Source organism: Dreissena polymorpha, chromosome 12 (assembly GCF_020536995.1).
Source record: "Dreissena polymorpha isolate Duluth1 chromosome 12, UMN_Dpol_1.0, whole genome shotgun sequence".
NCBI classification, from domain to species: domain Eukaryota; kingdom Metazoa; phylum Mollusca; class Bivalvia; order Myida; family Dreissenidae; genus Dreissena; species Dreissena polymorpha.
The window spans coordinates 42,757,711-42,777,029 of NC_068366.1; the positions used below are offsets into that span (position 1 = coordinate 42,757,711).

Consider the following 19,319-nt stretch of genomic DNA (forward strand, 5'->3'; position numbering starts at 1 on the left):
AACACAATATTGTTGATTGAAAACGGGCATTTATTATAAAATGCCATAAAAAAGATAAAAATAGAACAGATTCTTTCCAGAAAGGCATAATGGGTGGTAAAAACACGCCACAAAGGGGACCGGAACGGGAACCCCGCCGCCCAAGAAAAGATTAATATTTAAATTACTTTTAAGCCGATTTTGACAATGTTAAACTAGCAACAGATTCGTGCATAGTTACCATGTAGAGACCGAGGCGCGTAACACATATGTCCACATGAAATTTACAATAAGGGGTCGAATGTCTATGTGTTAAGTATCAACAATTTACAGAATCTCATATTCCGGAATGTAACTTATGTTGTTTGCAATTTTACAGGCCGGGACGGACGCGGTTTCCTTGACTACATGTACTCCAGATGGATGTGAACAAAAAGCCCTGAACCTCACCACTCTGGAATGCAACCCAAGAGAGATGATTATAACTCTAAACGATACGAGTCTAGCCTTGGTTTGTGTCATTGCCGTGACTTTTTGGTTGCGGGGTGGGCTGATGTAGAATGTATGCCATCATCCATCATGAGCGTTTTGTCGTTATCGTTATCAAGTTGACAAAGGCTGATCCAGTGGTCGCATAAGAGCTAAATCGTCAAATTATTCTAATATGGGACCTATCATGAGATGTTAAGATGCTTTCAACAGTTTGATAGTGAAAACGTAGCCTTAATTTGTCTCTGAAGTTTCGATTAAGTTAATTTCTATAAAGGTCTTCCAAATTTCCGAAGTATTTTATCCGTAAAATGTAGGCAGAAGTGACATCTTTGTAAAACAAACAACGGTAAAAAGCCTTCGGCTTCGGTCCGTATCCTATTTGGGGCTGCCTGGCTGGTCACTATTCTGCCATAGCTCAGTGAGGTTTTCAATTTCAATAATAATCGTAGTAGATTTGAAGAGTGCTGATGGGATGTTTGCAATGCTCTTTGTTACTATTTGTAGGAAATACTCAACAGCGGCTACCTTTCCACACACGTGCCTAGCGGTGTTACGTACGCTGTAGCCACCATTACGTCGTTAAGGGGAAATGCTTCATTTAGCATTGGTAAAAAACGATGCAGTATACATGAATTTACATGTAACTTTTATTTAAAAAAATATTATCCCCTTTATGCCTAGTGGACTATCTCATCCGTCTAAATTGGATCAATTTCATTCCAAAATTATGGATGTCTAGTATATTTATTTATATATTTAGAATATTTCTGACAGAAATTCCTTCAAGCAAACAGCACAGATCCTGATGAGACGCCGCACCATGCGGCGTCTCATCTGGGTCTTTGCTGTTTGCCAATGCCTTTTTTCTAGACGCTAGGCATAAATGGGTTAAGATCTGTGATAAACGGGTGGATATGTTGATTATTTAATTGTCCGTTATACTTATAATTTACAATACCCCCTACATGTTTCACTGAAGGGGGACTAAAGCTTTACCCTGCGTCCGTTTGCCGTTAGCCTGTCTTTTTGTTTATATGTCCGTTCACACGAAAAGAAACTTTAGAGTCTACAATGTCATATGAGATTGCATTTTCGGGAAAAAACTTAGGGTAATAACTCCACAAATGGATGGGCTTTAATCGTGAATCGTAATCCATCCGCTTAAAGAACTGGAATAGCTGAAAAATGACATCAGTTAAACTGGACCATGAGATTTCTCAGAAAATAAGAAGATGGGTGAAACGTTGTTTACTTTAAAGGGGAAGTGTGACGATTTTGTGCGACCTTCAGCTTTTCACTAGATCGAGTTAATACACTGTTGTTTAAAAATACGGGAGCATAAACGAATATTGTAATTATTCAGATAGTACTTGGCATGGTTTAGGTTAATCTATTTCTTTGTTAATTATAACATCAGCCTGTTTGTCCAAATACAAAATGCGTCGGAATGATTTGTGATCTCCAAACATGGTATATATATGTATGACAATTTATATGAAAAGTTATGACAAGATAAAGTGCAGCTCTTATAGGGACTATAGCAAGGAAAACAGGATTCCTACTGCTATGGAAATGAATATTTCAACATATATGTTAATGCTCTCTAATAAAATATGATTAAATAAAATATAAAGACAATGGGAACTTGTATAAAAAATAGCAAAAACTCATAACAATAAAACCCCAAGTGGTTATCAACCTCGTGACACCAAACGAATCAATGGCAGTTAACATCGATTGAATAATCTTCGCTTTAATTTTTTTAAAAATAACCCTTCCCAACCAAACGATTTACAGACTTCTTACATTTATGACGTCAACACGTAAGTAAATATAGTGCGAACCATTCAGGACATTTTTTTCACAGAAGTCAAAAACTATATTTTTATATAGCTAGTTGTATCCATCATTATATGCAATTATAAATGTTGTATTACTTATTATACCCCGGTAGGTGACTTATGTTTTGCTTATAAATCTCCGATGTATGGGGACTTCTGTATTGCGTATGATACCAACAGAGATGCCTTATGTATTGCTAAAAATACCCCGTTATGAAACTTCTGTATTGCTAATAATACCTAGGTAGGGGAATCCTGTATTGCTTACTGTAATACCCTGCTGTGGACCTCTGTGATGCTTATAATACCCCAGTGGTTGACTGATATGTATTACATAGCTAGAAGACTCACGTATCGCTAAAATAAGCCGGCATGGGACTCCTGTTTGGTTTGTTGTACTGTCAGAGCCACGATTTTATATCAAATATACAAACTTGTTGATTGCAAAACACGGTCTCCGAATTATTGTATTTGGGGTTATCGAATATTAGTTTTTCTCTTTGCAATACTCGTACATAAATACACGTATTTCATATTTACTAACTTTTTCAAACAATGTGTTCTTTGACCAATTTTAAAAGAACAACAAGACTTTCGGTATAAAGGAACGTCTGCATACAGTATATACGATGTACGTTTATGTAACATGTAATGCGTTGGGTAGAGACAACAATAATATGTTTGTATTATAAATGGAATTAACTGATTTTTTTTATAACTTTTTTTGTACATCAACGAACTTCCGGTAATTTATTTTCACAAGTTATTTGAATTTCAGAATTGAGCGAGAAGGACTGTGGGAAAATTGAAAGTGGTGAGAATATCAAACGTAGTTTTTAATTTCTGTCCAATTTAAGTACAGATGTAAGTATGTTTCGGTTTTCGCTCATCCTATGTATTTTGTTGAAATATGTGAGCTTTTCAATAGAGTACGCTCATTTCATTTAAATATAGTGAAACAGCAGGCATCAACTTTCAACTATTAAATGTATTCAAGTAAGCCTATTTACATTACATGTATGTTCATACAGGCACATTAAGTTTTTTTATGTATCGGTATATTCAGTTTCTGTTTATATATGATTCAGCTTTGGTAATATCTTTAGAGAACTTTAATGTCATTAACGTTTATCTCAACGTAATTAACTATTTTGTTGATATGACATGCCAATATATGTTATTACCATTTTAACAGGACCAAAGAGTAGTTTTGGAAAACTATTCGTTTATTCCAAGTCCTCACACGCCGTCCTCACGATGTATTTGACAACAAATGACACGGCTACCAACATCACCTACTTGAACACCAGTTTTTCTTTAAACGCCTACCAGACCCGCATGGTTACCATTGATCAGCACACGGTGGTTGGTGTCATTAAAGTCTTACATTCTGTAAAGCTGTTACCAATATCATGAGAAAACTATTTACCAACAATATGAGAACACTACGATTAAAGTTGAATGCTGCGTAGCGTCGTTGAAGAATAAATCAATCTAGATCGAATTTTGAATGATTAAAAATCGCCGTGCTGGGGGATACATGCATGTAGTAAAGTGTCGTCCCAGATTAGCCTGTGCAGTCCGCACAGGCTAATCAGGCACGGCACTCTTTGCCTTTATGATATTTTTTTGTTTTCAGAAAGTCTCTTTTAAGCAAAATTCAAGTTTAGGCGGAAAGTGTCGTTCCTGATAAGCCTGTACGGACTGCACAGGCTAAGCTGGGACGACACTTTACGCACATGCATTTAACCCCATTTTTCAGAGCACGGCCCAAGTGTTAAGATATCTGGAGCCCTGGTTCATACTTGTAATAATGCAGGATTATAATCATGAAACATACCGGTACATGGCGTAAATAACCTCAAGGATTCATGTAACTTTTAACCGAATTTTTCACAACTGGTCATTTTTCAGTCATCGTTTCTGATTGCACACTCTAAGTTAGCAGTATATTCCCACACATTTTGACTGCAGGTGGTTATAAGCTCTACAAATAAAATATCCGTGTTGATCAATCAAGGCGGAGTAAGTTCCAAACTCATACCAGTCGACGTCTTAGGACCGGCCTACCGGACGTTAGACGGTACGTTACGCATCAAGTCGTACACGCTGTAATTACATTTTCGAATTCATTGGTGTTCCAAAACTTTATACATACATGTATACGATAACTAATAATACTTGGTTCAGTTTAAAAATGAACGAGCACATTCGATAATGTATACGGCATTTATGTCGAATGATTATTGTGCGCACTTATCATGCGACGACATAAAAACACACAGCTAATTTGCTCATAAATGTTGCATGGTTTTATTGCCTGTCATAATTTGGATACTATTAGTGTGGCGTTATTTGTGAGATAATCATTAAACTGGCATAAGTTATGAGGCGTCATTCGTGTGTGAATTATACATTTAGCGAAATAAATTGGTCAGCGTCATTGTTTATTGTCATTTGTGTGCCATCGTTTTTATGCATTTATCCTCTATTTGGCATTTCAACGTTGTTTTGTTTCCATTATTTACCATATATTCTAACATATAGTTGTTTTTTATGTCAATGTATCAACGCTTACCGCTCCTGGAACCTGATAAAGAAATAATGGCAACCCTTGACAAAGATTGTCTCAAAATGAAAACATTGCAGTCCGTTGTTGCTAATCTTTGATCGGGGTTGCATTTAATTTTTATGAAATATTTGAATGACTTTTTAAGGAATGTATGACTAGATGCTTGGGCTGGATGGAGACATGATGATTTAACGGGCAGTTGAAATCAAAATAACGATCAATTATCTAGCGGGAATTAATAGCTGCATTAAAAACATAGCCTCAGAAATAAGCTTAAGTGAGGATATGAATGTATTAATGAGAAAGAATGAACTCGTTATGTGTGCAATGTTATTTTTGCTAGATCCATGTTAAATTCAAATTGAAATATATTCGTAAAATGTTATTGTATTACCATGATACAATTATCAACAAATAACGTTCTTACAATACCGGGTAATATCTTTAATTTTGCAATGATATACCTTAAGCATTGGTAATAAGTGATGTTATTATTTAATATTATGTGTCTATTGTCTTGTTTGGCGTCGGAATTGGTCCTATGAATACGGTGGAATCATATTTGAGTATGTAGGTATGTTAAGTATACTATTGTTAATTGCATAGTTGTATTATCTTTTTTTCAGTTGGCGATTGTAAGGTTCTGAGCTATCATACTGTTGCGTACATAAGAGGTCCAAATCTTCAATCGAATGTCGTCGCTTTCGGTGAAGAACACGGTAACGCTTCTGACATTCTATTAAAGCAGGAATATGCAACAACGTTCCTCTTGTTGCTTCATACTTTATGTAGTATTGTACTCTCTATTGAGAAAAAACATTTATAGCATACCGATTACAAAAACGTTTCTTTGAAAGTGCCTCAGAAAGGTTTGTTTTTTTTGTCCGAAAAAATGGGTTCTGGTAAACGAAGAAATTAATTATATTAAAATTCAAAATAAAATCCTTGTTTTTTTCACTTAGTTGACTTATGCTCAGATATCATGCTATAGCGTTTAGATAATTACCGAATACCCTAAAGGAAAAGTAAAGGTTTTGAATTTTAAAGAGCTATGCAATTTGCCGGTATAGGGGGTTTGCTGTAATTCAATTTCTTATGTACCGGTACATGTTAATAATACTCTTTTATGACATCAAAATTGTTTTGACGCATCGCCGTACATCGTGGTGTATTCTTTTTCCTTGTATTATGAAAATGTCTACAACAAAATAAATTGGAAAATTCCGCTTAGAGATTTTATTAGTTTCGAACAGAGGTCTAATTCTTGCCATCTTTAAAAAAAACATGTCATGCTCATAGAAATGAGCAGTTCTTTTTAGTATGCATGGTTCCTTTCGGATCTGGAAAAGTTTTGCTTGTGACGGTAGTGGATGTTATACGCTGGGGTTTGTTGGGGTGGAGAGGGCGGGGGGGGGGGGGGGGGACACCGTTGCAAGTCCTTTGACCAATCGAAAGAGTGATGCTTTCTTTTTGTAGCTTTCAACGGCTCTGCTACGTCACACATAGAATCCGACGTTCCCGTAGCCGTATATTGCGCGGACGGCAACGCAACCTTGATGACTCAGCTTCAACCGCCGGAAACGCTTGGAAAGCAATTTTACATCCCACCGTTAAGATTCCAGATGCAAACATTCAACATTTCTGCTCAGGTATCAGTTGCAGTTTAATCTACAATCTTGCTGTACAATATTAACAGTATGAAGGTGGTTATTTAGGAGTCACTTTGTCCGTCGGTGTGTTCGACAGTAGGTCTAAAATCTTTTACGCTCTCTACATGTTAATTCTATTATTACGTTGAAGTAAAATCCCACATATATTTACCTGTCTGTATTAGATATAATATCACGCGCATGAATTAAATGAACTATTTAGAGGCTCAATCTAATACTTTACTGCCAGAAGTCAAGATACAGGAACAAATTGTCAGTTAAGAATTCATCTGCTCTATACCTTCGATATTTAAACATAAACAACTCTCTTTCACAAAACGGTCAACTTATCACTGAAATAAAACAAAATAGATTAGACCAGAGATAATATCATACAAATCATAATAAAAACATAAAAAAATCATATCAATACTCATTACAACACTTATCATAAAAGTAATAATAACAAAACTTGTAAACCATACCTTTAATATTTATTCCAATTGTCCAGGTAGTGAAAAAATAAGCTTGCAATCATCGTAAATTCAATATCGACGTGCGTTAAAAGAAAGTTTCAACTGACCACATAAAAAATCCAACTTTCATACAAATACAAACTGGTTTTAATAAAACGGTAAACTGACCGCACACACTGACTGACTTTAAAGGGGACCTTTCACGTTTGGGTAAAGACAAAATTGAAAAAAGTTGTTTCAGATTCTTGAATTTTCGTTTTAGTTATGATATTTGTGGGGATTCAGTAATACTGAACATTTACCATGCTCTAAAATAGCCATTTTATGCATCTTTGGACGATTTAAAAAACCCGAAAATTATAAAGCGTTGCAACGCGAAACGAATTAATAATTTTCAGAGTTATGTTGTTGTCGATATATTTTGTGAAACTACGAGAATTACTTATCTGAAGTAAATAATTCACCTCGTGTACGGAAAGATGGGCGAGTGGTCTAAGTGGTAGACTTTTTACTTCAGGACTCCAGGGATCAGTGGTTCGAGCCCTGCTGATGGTTACCTTTTTTCCTTTTTTTAATGTTATTCTTGATTTTTTTTAAGGTAGCGCACCTCTAATGGGCACATATCCAAATATAATCTAATTAATTATTTTCTTAATCAGCATCATTTCTCTGAACTACATGCAAATTTGTAGGTAGGCTTCCCATGCTTTTAAAAAAAATATACCGATTTTTTCAAAACCACCCCCACGCTCGGCTTTTATCCAGTTTATTTTCACCTCTGGGGTATATAAAAGTTCCATAATTCATTCAAATTTCCAAATATGGGCATGCAGTTGGTGTGTACAGATGCTGTAAAGGTGTTTAAAGTTTAAACAAGATGAAATAAGTATTCTTTTATAGACATTTATTTTTTTACATATTTTTATCTATGAAAAAGCGCCATGAAATATAAGTGATTTCAGCCAAGTAAATATTGGGTCGGTTAAAAACAAAGTGTCATAAAATTCAAAATAGTATCATTTAAGTCATATTTTAAACTTAGTTTTTATAGAAACACTATATACAGCAAATATACCAAGAACTAGACAGATTTACCGTGTACTTTTTTAAATAAAAATAAATATGCAACATGCATGGTTCGTATTTTCAACAGTAAATCACCCAATTTCGCCATAACGTTGTTTTAATTTGAATAATTGAAGAATGTGCATAAAAATTGCAACATATTTAACAATAAATATAGCTTATATGCCATATTAAATCAAATTACGTTAGAAAATAAATAAAACACGTCACAAAAAAGTATACGTCGTCGGCAGGATTCGAACCAGCGCGGGAATATCTCAAAAGATTTCTAGTCTATCGCCTTAACCACTAGGCTACGGCACCTAATAGTAGGCTCTTCAACCTTCGAAGAAATCGCGGGAAATCATTATAGGTGCGCTACCTTAACTGGAGCTTTTTATATCCAATGTTAACATGTATCAATATAAAGCATTCAATGACAACTTTCAAAACATTCCAAAAACTGTGAAAAGGCCCCTTTAACATATTTGGTCAAACTGTCTTCAAAAACCACCCAAGCCAACTGGTTTTCCGATCAGGCCATCTGATCTTGAACAAAATGGTCAACTAACAACAACAAACACCAAAAGCAAATATCTTAATGTTAATAATACTTAATACAAATTACACTCATTCTCTAATAACTTTTTCCTAATCAATAAAGCCTTTTATGCTAAAACCGACAACATATCATAAAAATAACTGTAATAATACAGAATTCATTTCTCACAAAACTAAATTCAGTGAAATTAAAATGTGTCTTTCAAAGAATCTTTGACATAACCGTATTTAGTGAAGAAAACACTTTTCATCTACCATGTGTTTGCCACATTATTAGCACTTATTGATGCACCATTAGCACGAAATGCATGCAGTCTATATTGAGAACAAACATAACACATAAGACATAACTTTTTCCTAAAACTTTCGTTAATATTGCAATAACTAATATGCTAACCATAAGAAATCAATTTGAAACTATATTTTATATTACAAAAATCACCTGGTCTAAAACATAGGACATGAACATGGAATATCTGCACCACACAAATACCTTTCAAAAAGTTTAACTAGACAAGTGTCTTACTCTATATTTGTTCTTTCAATCAAAACTCTTTTTCATTCTCTTCAAATGCCAGTTTTCAATTTTTTAAATATTAAACACTTCTGGTCGTTTAACAGATACAGTTTCACTTTTTCTGAAACAACAATTATATGAGCCTTGTTCTGAGAAAACTGGGCTTAAAGCATGTGCGTAAAGTGTCGTCCCAGATTAGCCTGTGTAGTCCGCACAGGCTTATCAGGGACGATACTTTCCGCCTACACTTGATTTTCGGTAAGAAGATACTTCATTTAAACGAAAAATGTCATAAAAGCGGAAAGTTTCGTCCCTGATTAGCCTGTGCGCAATGCACAGGCTAATCTGGGACGACACTTTACGCACATGCACTATGCCCAGTTTTCTCAGAACAAGGCGTATATGATAAGAAAACGATTGAAACGTCTCTTAGATGCCCAAAGAACAATTGATCTCAAAAATAAAAGTGTGACAAAATGTCTTTAATTTAACTTTTGTAATAGGTTCTTTTTTTAACTACCGGCTTGGAACTGTCCGAATGCACGCAACAGAATAATTTAAGCCCCTTGATCCAAACAAGGGTTTCCATGGAAAAAGAATGAGCCCTAATCAAATTAGTTTAAACCAAACAACAACAACAACAAGAAAATAAAGATGTTCAAACCGATAATAATTTCATATTTACTGATATACTGATTTATGCACAACGCTATAATAATAAGTGACTTTAACAAAAATGCAGAATTGCGTCACATTAGGTTGAGGCTGGATAAAAGTGTTTAAATCACATAAAAGCCAAATTATATAACATTAAATAGTCTTTTTATGGTGGATGTTAAATCACACAAAAATTTGATTTCCAACAAAAAACAATTTTAACTATGAATCAAATATTTAATAAATCAAAGAATTAACTAGTATACATTTTTTTTAAATTGCATTGATAATGGGAGTAACTAGAATAACTAGGTTCACAACACTTACTTTTGTTGTTCTTGCATTGCCAATTACATATAAAAAGGTCTTTTTTATTATGGTGTCACCCCTATTAAAAGGGCCAGCCAATTTTGGTTTATGAGACACCTTTTGCGTGTATACCATGTACCTCCCAACTCCTATCACTTTGCCAGGCGCCAGGCGGATAGAAGTCGGTAACCATTCATGTTTAACGCTCGCGGCTCACAAGCCGGCCTAATCGGAACAAGTCCCATGAAAAACATTCATCCTTAGACAAACGCTTCTCATGGGGCTCGAACCTTCGACCTCCCGATCCCGAGGCCGACGCCTTATCCACTAGGCTACGGCGATCGGTTTTTTATAAATAAGTTTTTTAATTATCGCAAAAGTACATTTATCGATTTATGTGTACTGTTCGTATAAATATTTTATGATTGTTTTTAATACCATGAAAATGATTATTGATTTATTTTTATAATCAAATAAGCTTTTTTAATCTCCATAAAAAGGATCAAACAATTGTCATTTGCTCAATTTTGAAGTGAGTTTCTTCCTTGTATATTTGGCATATTAAAACTATCATAGTTGTCTTTTATAAGTAGTTGCGTTAAACTCTCATAGCAAGTGTATTTTTTTTTATAAAATGCATGTGTTTCTATGAGACAAATCTATTATAAACAAAACAGTGAGTAACTACCAAGTATTCTGTAGATAATCCTATTTTCTTATTTGAAAGGAATATTACACCTCATCGCCTATATTTGCAGCAAAAAACATTTAACATTTTAGCTCAGGTACCTGTTAAAGCTACAATGTTGCTTTATCTCCGTCCGAGTACAAAATACTGTTACAACTTTGCTGTATCCCACAAAACTTTGCTGTATCCCACAAAACTTTGCTGTATCCCACAATGCGCATGTCATAATGGAGTTCCAACTTTGCCGTATCTTCAGTGAATGTTATATTTAAATTGATTAGTAATTGACACTTTATATTTAAAAAAAACTCGTTTAATTGATACCCACTTTGAAGCTTTTTTCCCCGATTATTGGCGTCGCACTGAAGTGCGGCGACTAGTATGTAATACGTTTTTTTTCGCTTACCGGAGAAGTTATTTTTCGGATAATTGTATATAATTTTGTTGTCAGAATACCTTGCATAGTGGTGATTTTTTGTGTGTAAATTAGTGTATATAAGTACTGCATTTGTGCCTATTACATTTACTACAACATTTATTGCCAATAATGCAAAGCTAATTGTTTTAATTAATAACTGATCACAGGGACTGGGCAATAATAAAAGATCACAGGGACTGGGCAAATACGCGAACCGGTGAAACTTTCTGGTTTTGTATAAAAACAAAACTTCTTTGTTCCACTATCCTAGCAACCACATAGTTACTAATAAAGGCGCTATAGAGCGCGAAGCGCGACACGTATTATTAATTGGAATAATGAGTCTTGATAAAGGAAGCAGCCGCTTATCAATGAGGAGCACCATCACAGCACCCCAGTCTCATTACTATCAAGTCTTCCTACAGGTTTTTTTTAAGAACCACATATAGAAGGCCGCAAGCCTGACCCGTATCTTGCCAGTGGTATGGACCCTTTAATATGGACCTTTAACCACGCTCACTATCCAGCGTTTAAACTATTAATAGCTTATTAATATCTTAGATAGAACGTGAGTTTTCAAGCGGTTCCGTAGTGTAGTGGTTACACGCTCGCTTCACATGTGAGATGCCCAAGGTTCGAGCCCCAGTAGAATCAAATTATTTTATTTGTGTTCTATGTTAACTTTTTGTTTTGATGTAGACATTTAAGTTTAAATAAATATGCTGTTTTAGTGTAACCATTTTTTGTTTTTATTATGCCCATGAAATATATGTGTGAGAGGGTGGGGGGGGGGGGAGGGGTTCGTAAACACATTTAAACTTTTACAGTGTTTTCATATCAATGAGTACTCAAACCCTATCGTAAATGAGCAACGTAAGAATAAGTTCAGAATCATCTCCCCTTGAAGTTGAGAAAAATATTACGCTTACAAGATGAAGCTGATTTTTTAAAACCTACACAGTTCTGTTCCATTTATGAAAACTGCACACGGATGCCAGTAAAAAAATGAAACCGATGTAAATAAAATGAACTATGAAATATTTGGGGGTTACAACACAAAATCATAGATAATGGTTATTTGGGGGTTATAACAAAACATCATAGATAATGGTTATTTGGGGGTTATAACACAAAATCATAGAAAATGTTTATACCAGTATCTTTTTCTATTTTGTTTATAAAAAAATCGTTCCATGTAACTTCTTTGAGTGCCTTTTACACTGATTTCCCGACGCCCTTTGATGCTTTGCATCAATGCTTATCTTGTATTTTCATTTAATATTACATATTTTCTGCAAAGAATATCAAACGATATATATCAAAGTGTTCAACTTTTCTGTAAAGTGTTTTGTACTGAGAAAATTTAAAGAGTTTGACATTAAATTGCATTTGTTTTTCAGGGATCTCACATTGTAACAATGTCTGCTTTATAAGTCACATGTAAAAAGTCCTGCTATATGTACCATAGTAATATTTTAGCAAAGGAAAGTCATATTGGGACAATGTCTTATATGTGTGTTATACTCACTGTAATATTTTTCAAAGGGTGTCACTTTGTCATAATTTTGCTATATTTGTCGCAAGGCTTTTTTACATTGTGATTATGTCTGCAATATATATCATATTGTTACATTTTAGCAAAGGGATTTCACACTTTGATAATTTTGGGAAAAATGTTTCACATTGTAAAAATGCTCAAAGGCGTTTAACGTTGTTGAAATGTCGACTAACATGTTTTAACATGTGTAATACGTTTGCAAACGAGTTGTCACATAGTGATATTGTCTGTTAAATTTGAGCAGCATATAATTATATTTGTAGATGTGTGTTACATTCTGATTTTTCTATCAAATAACAAGTATCGTAGGCCAATTCAGAAACAAATGACCACTTAATACCTCTATTATCCATTACCAGGTGTGGATCCGAGCTATCGAGGACAGCACTGCCCTCTACGTGTACGGCCAATACGACACACTCGTCTTCCTCGACAGTTCGGGTGACTCGTTTAATCAATCCCTGGCGAGTAACCAGGTAATCAAGTGGCAGACTTTACCTATTGTCAAATCCGTGTGACTTTTTTGTATGAGTGACTTAATACAGTGTCAATGCGCCATATTTTTCTGATTATTTTGCCCATGCAGCTTTTTCAGTACTTCTTCATCATCATCTTCCCTCTTCTCGATCGCCTCCATACTTGGAATCTCGAGGCAAAGATCAAACGTTCGGTCATCTGTCATAATGTTAAAGTGAGTCTGTATGTGGTGTTTGTTGAAGACTACTCTGGGCTCCATACCACCAGGCAATCTGTGTACTAAGCTTCTACTCCTTTAAGTAGTTTTGATATGTTGTCATTGGCGAAGCGTTTGAACATTGGTGAAGCGTATGAAGAGAGTGGGCGAAAAACAACCTACTCGTGTTGGGGCTTATTGACGCCACAATACCTTTTCCGACATATATGTCTACCGAGACACTGCGTATTATGTTAAGTTAGGTTTTAGTCCACTAGTACATGTTGCCTTGGATACCTTTGTGAAAAAGCTTTACAAGGTTCCCGTCTTTCTCTGTAGGTCTATAATGACATCAAGGTGTACCGTCTGTGCCTGGAAATCATCTTCGACATAATGATCCCTGTCACAGTTACCGATGGTTTGACAGTGGTTCTATTGTCATGCAGATGCAGTAAACCAGGCTGATGAGTCGGTGACTCAGGAGTTTTTACATGTTCGTTCCTTTCTTCTTCTAAGGAACAGAAATTTTATTGACCTCCTTCCAGCACTGGGGTATTTGGCGCTATGACCAATAGTCTTTGCAGATCTTCAACAGCTGTTGTTGGTCTACATTGCCGAGGTGATGAATCTGTTCATTGAGGATTTTGTCAGGACCTTGGGATTTTATTTTCTACAATTGCTTGGTGGATTTTCATTTTTTCTTTTTATGTGATATCTTTTGTCATAACTGCAAGCGTGTTTTGTCTTTGCCGGTTCTTCCATGTTTGTCATATGGGACTTCTTTCTCTAATGTCCTTCTATCTATCTATCTATCTATCTATCTATCTATCTATCTATCTATCTATCTATCTATCTATCTATCTATCTATCTATCTATCTATCTATCTATCTATCTATCTATCTATCTATCTATCTATCTATCTATCTATCTATCTATCTATCTATCTATCTATCTATCTATCTATCTATCTATCTATCTATCTATCTATCTATCTATCTATCTATCTATCCATCTATCCATCTATCCATCCGTCCGTCCATCCATCCATCCATCCATCCATCCATCCATCCATCCACTCATCTATCTATCCTGTCTAACTCCCCTTTCGGGTATTATCGACAGGTGCGAAGTCAGTGCAGGTAAAAGTGTTAAAAGTGAAAAAGTGAGAATGTTAAAAGTATGTGAGCTTTATTAAAATGTGAAGTGATGTTAGGTTAATTTATAAAAAACATGTCTCCCAGAGTTTAAGGGGCGGAGGGAGCAGGCAGGGACTGCTTAAACCCTTCAAGATCAGGATGTAAAACTGTAGTGGCGGGGAGGTTGTTCCACATCACAATAGCACTTGGAAAAAATGAAAACTTATGATAATTTGCAGTAGTATGGATCTGTCTGTAGGAGAGGGGAAGCATCTGACGAGTGAATCTGGTTGGTCGCTCGATATATGATGGTAGGGGCACAGCCACAAAACCTTGAACAATTTTGAAGAACATTATTAATGTAGTGTTATTTCGTCTTTCTTGTAGGGTCTGAAAACCAAGTTCCTGTTGCATGGAGGTGACACTGTCATAAGGGGAATAGTTATGTTTGACCCTGCGGACTGCTCGGCACTGTAAATTTTCATTTTTTAGTATATTTTGTAATGTATGAGGGCTCCATACGGAAGAACCATATTCAACCTGTGGTCTTACCATGGTTTTGTATGCGAGCTGGCGAATGTTGGAATTTCTCGTCTGTATGTTCCTGCGGAGAAACCAAGAGATTTATTAGCGTTATTTGTAATTCTATATATATGGGTGTTCAAGGAAAGGTCTTTTGAAATGTCCACACTTAAGTATTTTGCATTGTCAACAGTTTCTAATATTTGTCCATGGAGCCTGTAATTAAAAGAAAATTTTGATTTATTTCTGGTTATGTTTAAAACTTGACATTTACTTGGGTTGAACTCCATGTCCCAAATATGTTCCCATTTCATTAGTTTAAGTAGATCTTCTTGTAGAGTGTGGAAGTCATGCATATTGTTGATTGTCAGGTATACGGCAGTGTCATCTGCAAATTAAGCGATCTTGAGAGGTAATAAACTTAGGTAAGTCGTTTAAATATAGAAGAAAAAGTAACGGACCAAGCACAGACCCTTGTGGTACCACGGATGCCACTGGTACCTCGGATGATACTTCTCCATCTAGAGCAACCCGTTGAGTGCGACCTATAAGGAATTATTTGATCCATGAGAAAATATCTTTATCCACACCGTGTTCCTGTAATTTGAAAAGCAGTTTAAGATGGTTCACTTTGTCGAACGCTTTTCTGAAATCAAGCAATATTAGATCGGTTTGTTTTCCAGATGTAATATTTCGTGCCAGGTCATCAATGAGTTGTAGAAGTTGTGTTTCGCAGGAACGCTTTTCTCTGAAACCATGCTGTAAGTCATAAAGTATGTTATATTCATTGAAATGAGCTGAAAGATTTGAAGCAACTATATGTTCTAAGGATTTACATAAAATACAGCTGAGAGAGATTGGTCTGTAATTTGCTGGGTCTTCTTTGTTCCCTTTCTTGTACAGCGGTATTACATTTGCAGATGTCCATACTTTCGGGAGAATTCCGTTGTCCAAGGATTTCTGGAAAAGGAGTGCTATTATTGGACACATTTCTGAACTTAATTCTTTTAGAACAAGAGGTTTGATGTTGTCTGGACCTGCTGCCTTGTCTGGTTTAAGATTGGATAGCAACTTATGCATCCCATTGACACTGACTGTGATCTTGGGCATTGTTGGAAATTTTCTGAGAGGTGAAGAAGGAATTTCATTAAGATTTCTGAAAAAGGAGAGGTATGATTGAGAAAGGGTAAGGGGGGACATAGGTGTGAAAACGGATTGGAACTGTTGGTTCAACACATTGGCCTTTTCTTGATTCACTGAAGTTGATTTTCCTGAAACATTGTCAAAAATAGTAGAAATACATTGAGCGTCTTGTTTGGAGTTTTTTAAGAGACTATACAGTTTCTTCGGATTAAAGTTGGATCTGTTTTCTTGGATGTCAGGGTCTTCAATGCCTAAAATAGACTCGATATAGTTAGTATAAGCAATTTTGGTATTTCGTTTGATAAGGTTTTTAATATTTAGGAACATATTTCTGGTCTTATGAGCTCCATTGTTTTTGAGTCTGAAATAAATTGTATCTCTTTTCTCATTAGTCGTTTTATTGGTTGGGTAATCCATGGTAATGATCTTCTTGTACCTATAGATTTTGAGGAAATAAATTGTTTAATGCCAGTTGATATCTCATCTGAAAAATTTGACCAAAGTTCTTCTACCGAGGTACTTTCACCTTTTTCAAGCAGCCTGTCACTCACTCCTTTCATGTGGGTTTTGAAGGAAACCCAATCTGCCTTTCTATACAGCGGTACAACACTGGGTTTCTGATTTGTTAATTTTGGTTTTAGATCTGAAATAAAAGATACAATATCATGGTCTGAAATGCCTGGAAGAGTCTTTACAGACTTAACAAGAGTATGATTAGAGGTCAGAAAAAAGGTCCAAGACGTTGTTTCCTCTTGTGTTTTCAGTCACCATTTGAGTAAGGTTAAAATCTGCAAGCAAATCAATAAAATCATCGTAAAGTTTTACATTCCTACATCCAGGTTTAATTGTGGGTCTGTGTTCTGTATCTCAGGAGAAATTGGGGTAATTAAAATCTCCGAGTATCCAAATATTTCCTTTATGGTTAGCGGTTAGCTCTAAGTATTTCCTAAATTCTTCCGAACTTTGCACATCAGCTTCTTTTGGTCGATAGTATGCTGCAATATATAAAGGTTTACAGGAGGTTAAATGAATTTTAAAACAGAGTACTTCACAGTTGGTTTTTAGCTGTTCCTGTTCAGTTGCCAAAAGTGTGTCTTTCACCAAAGTAAAAACTCCTCCTCCTTTGCTGCTTCGGTCTTCTCTGAAGGGGGTGTAACCTAATGATTTTGGGAAAATTTCAGTCTTTATGATCTTCGATCAGCCAGGATTCCGTACCTTAAACAATATCCAGTTTATGAGTATCTAATAATGCATAGAATTCGGATTTTTTATTTGCTATGGATTGAAAATTTACACATATAACTTTTAATTTAGGGTACTGTTGAAAGGGTGTTTTCGGAGACCCAGGCTTGGTGGCCGTCTGCGTTTTAGTCCGTCTGGTCTGTGTATCATCATTTAGTGATTCAAACCTGTTATGGGAAGAGAGAGACGACAACGAGTGCGATGAGCTACTTGAAAAATTATGACAATCACATATCGAACATACCTACGAAAAAGACTTATCTAATTCTACTAGGTCATTGTATGCATTGGTATCAACATTCTGACAATTTATATGGTACCAGTGAGAGCAAGTGTCACACTCTATGGCTAAATCATTATCAAAGACTTCAGTACCACATAAACCACATGGGTATTTGGGGCCGGGACTTGTCTCTATGTCATTTGATAATGAGAGAAGTAAAATACATAAGTACAGCAATGACGAATTACGAGTACATTTCTGTGGAATATGCCACTTGTTAAATTTCAGTAAACAACCATAAATATGAACATTTCCAGGCAGGATACTATTTGGACGATCAGTGGGCCTTGGGTGGTTGGGGAGGCTGCTGTTTGGAGTGGAAATAAACATGGATAAGATCAGGAACGCTGTAAAATGAATCAAAATATCTGTATGCATAATTCAAAACAAGTCTGTAATGGCGGCTACCAAAGGTCACGGTCACTTGGAAGAAAATCTGTAATGCACACAGTTTGTTAGTAATGGTCGATTTAAAATTAACAAAGATAGTGTTTAGAAGTTATTCATGAGAATGACACAAATTTAATTATTAACCGATGACTCACAATAATGCAAATAAATTTCGATTAGACAGAGTTTGATTGATATAAATATTATGACATTATAACGGTTTTCACTCTTGTTTGCCCATGAAAAATTTACATTAAGAACTTCTCAATCTCTCAATCATCAAAAAATTTATACTTTTTCATATTTGGAATATAATCACAACTTACAATAATCTATAGACATATGAACGTACATGTATGTTTAACATTTTGCTATCAGACTGTGCTCGTATCATATCATGTGTAAACTGATTACAATAATAAGTGTTTGTTTACCTGTAGACATATACCAATAACAAGTGTTTGTTTACCTGTAGACATATAAAAGTGTTTGTTTACCAGTAGACCTATATAAGTGTTTGTTTACCTGTAGACTTATACAAATGTTTGTTTACCTGTCTATACAAGTGTTTGTTTACCTGTAGACCTATACAAGTATGTGTTAACTGTAGTTCTATACAAGTGTATGTTTACCTGTATACATATACAAGTGTTTGTTTACCTGTAGACATATAAAAGTGTTTGTTTATCTGTAGACATATACAATTGTGTGCTTACCTATAGACCTTTACAAGTGTTTCTTTACCTGTAGACATATACAAGTGTTTGTTTACCTGTAGACCTATAACATTTCGAGCTTCAAGCCAGTTCTCGTTGAGCTTCGAGTGACGTTTGAGGACACAGGCAAGCGACAGTCGCTCATTATACCCCCTGTGGAACAATACGTTGATATAGATGTGATCCCCGGATTTGGACCAAATGCCGATGTTTTATTCAGGTAAAAATTCACAAAACATTTGTTCATAAATAGCGGAATTAATAAAGTTTAAAGAGGCATATTAAATTCTTATTATATATATTTATATTTATATTATAAACGCGTGTGTATGCTACTAAACAATTTTTTAAAGCGGGTTCATGGATGAAAACTACCTTTGGATAACTTTTGATAGTTTTTTGCTGGTTGATTTTCCATATATGTTTTGCAG

At 35.3% G+C, this 19,319-nt stretch overlaps 1 protein-coding gene and 1 long non-coding RNA gene across 2 annotated transcripts in view; both read left to right on the forward strand.

Moving 5' to 3' along the window:
- The first annotated feature begins 298 nt into the window (after positions 1-298).
- LOC127853304 (uncharacterized) lies at positions 299-3,127 on the forward strand. Its single transcript, XR_008036559.1, has 3 exons — positions 299-490; positions 976-1,078; positions 3,091-3,127. It is a non-coding gene; the product is annotated as an uncharacterized LOC127853304 (long non-coding RNA).
- Positions 3,128-3,535: 408 nt separating this feature from the next.
- The window catches only part of LOC127853237 (uncharacterized), a 54,654-nt gene continuing 38,870 nt past the window's right edge, over positions 3,536-19,319 (forward strand). The window contains exons 1-6 of the mRNA XM_052387574.1: positions 3,536-3,677; positions 4,287-4,395; positions 5,511-5,603; positions 6,361-6,533; positions 13,142-13,258; positions 18,951-19,108. Of these exons, the coding sequence (XP_052243534.1) occupies positions 3,570-3,677; positions 4,287-4,395; positions 5,511-5,603; positions 6,361-6,533; positions 13,142-13,258; positions 18,951-19,108 (758 nt within the window). The 5' untranslated portion in view covers positions 3,536-3,569. The remainder of the gene's footprint in view (positions 3,678-4,286; positions 4,396-5,510; positions 5,604-6,360; positions 6,534-13,141; positions 13,259-18,950; positions 19,109-19,319) is intronic.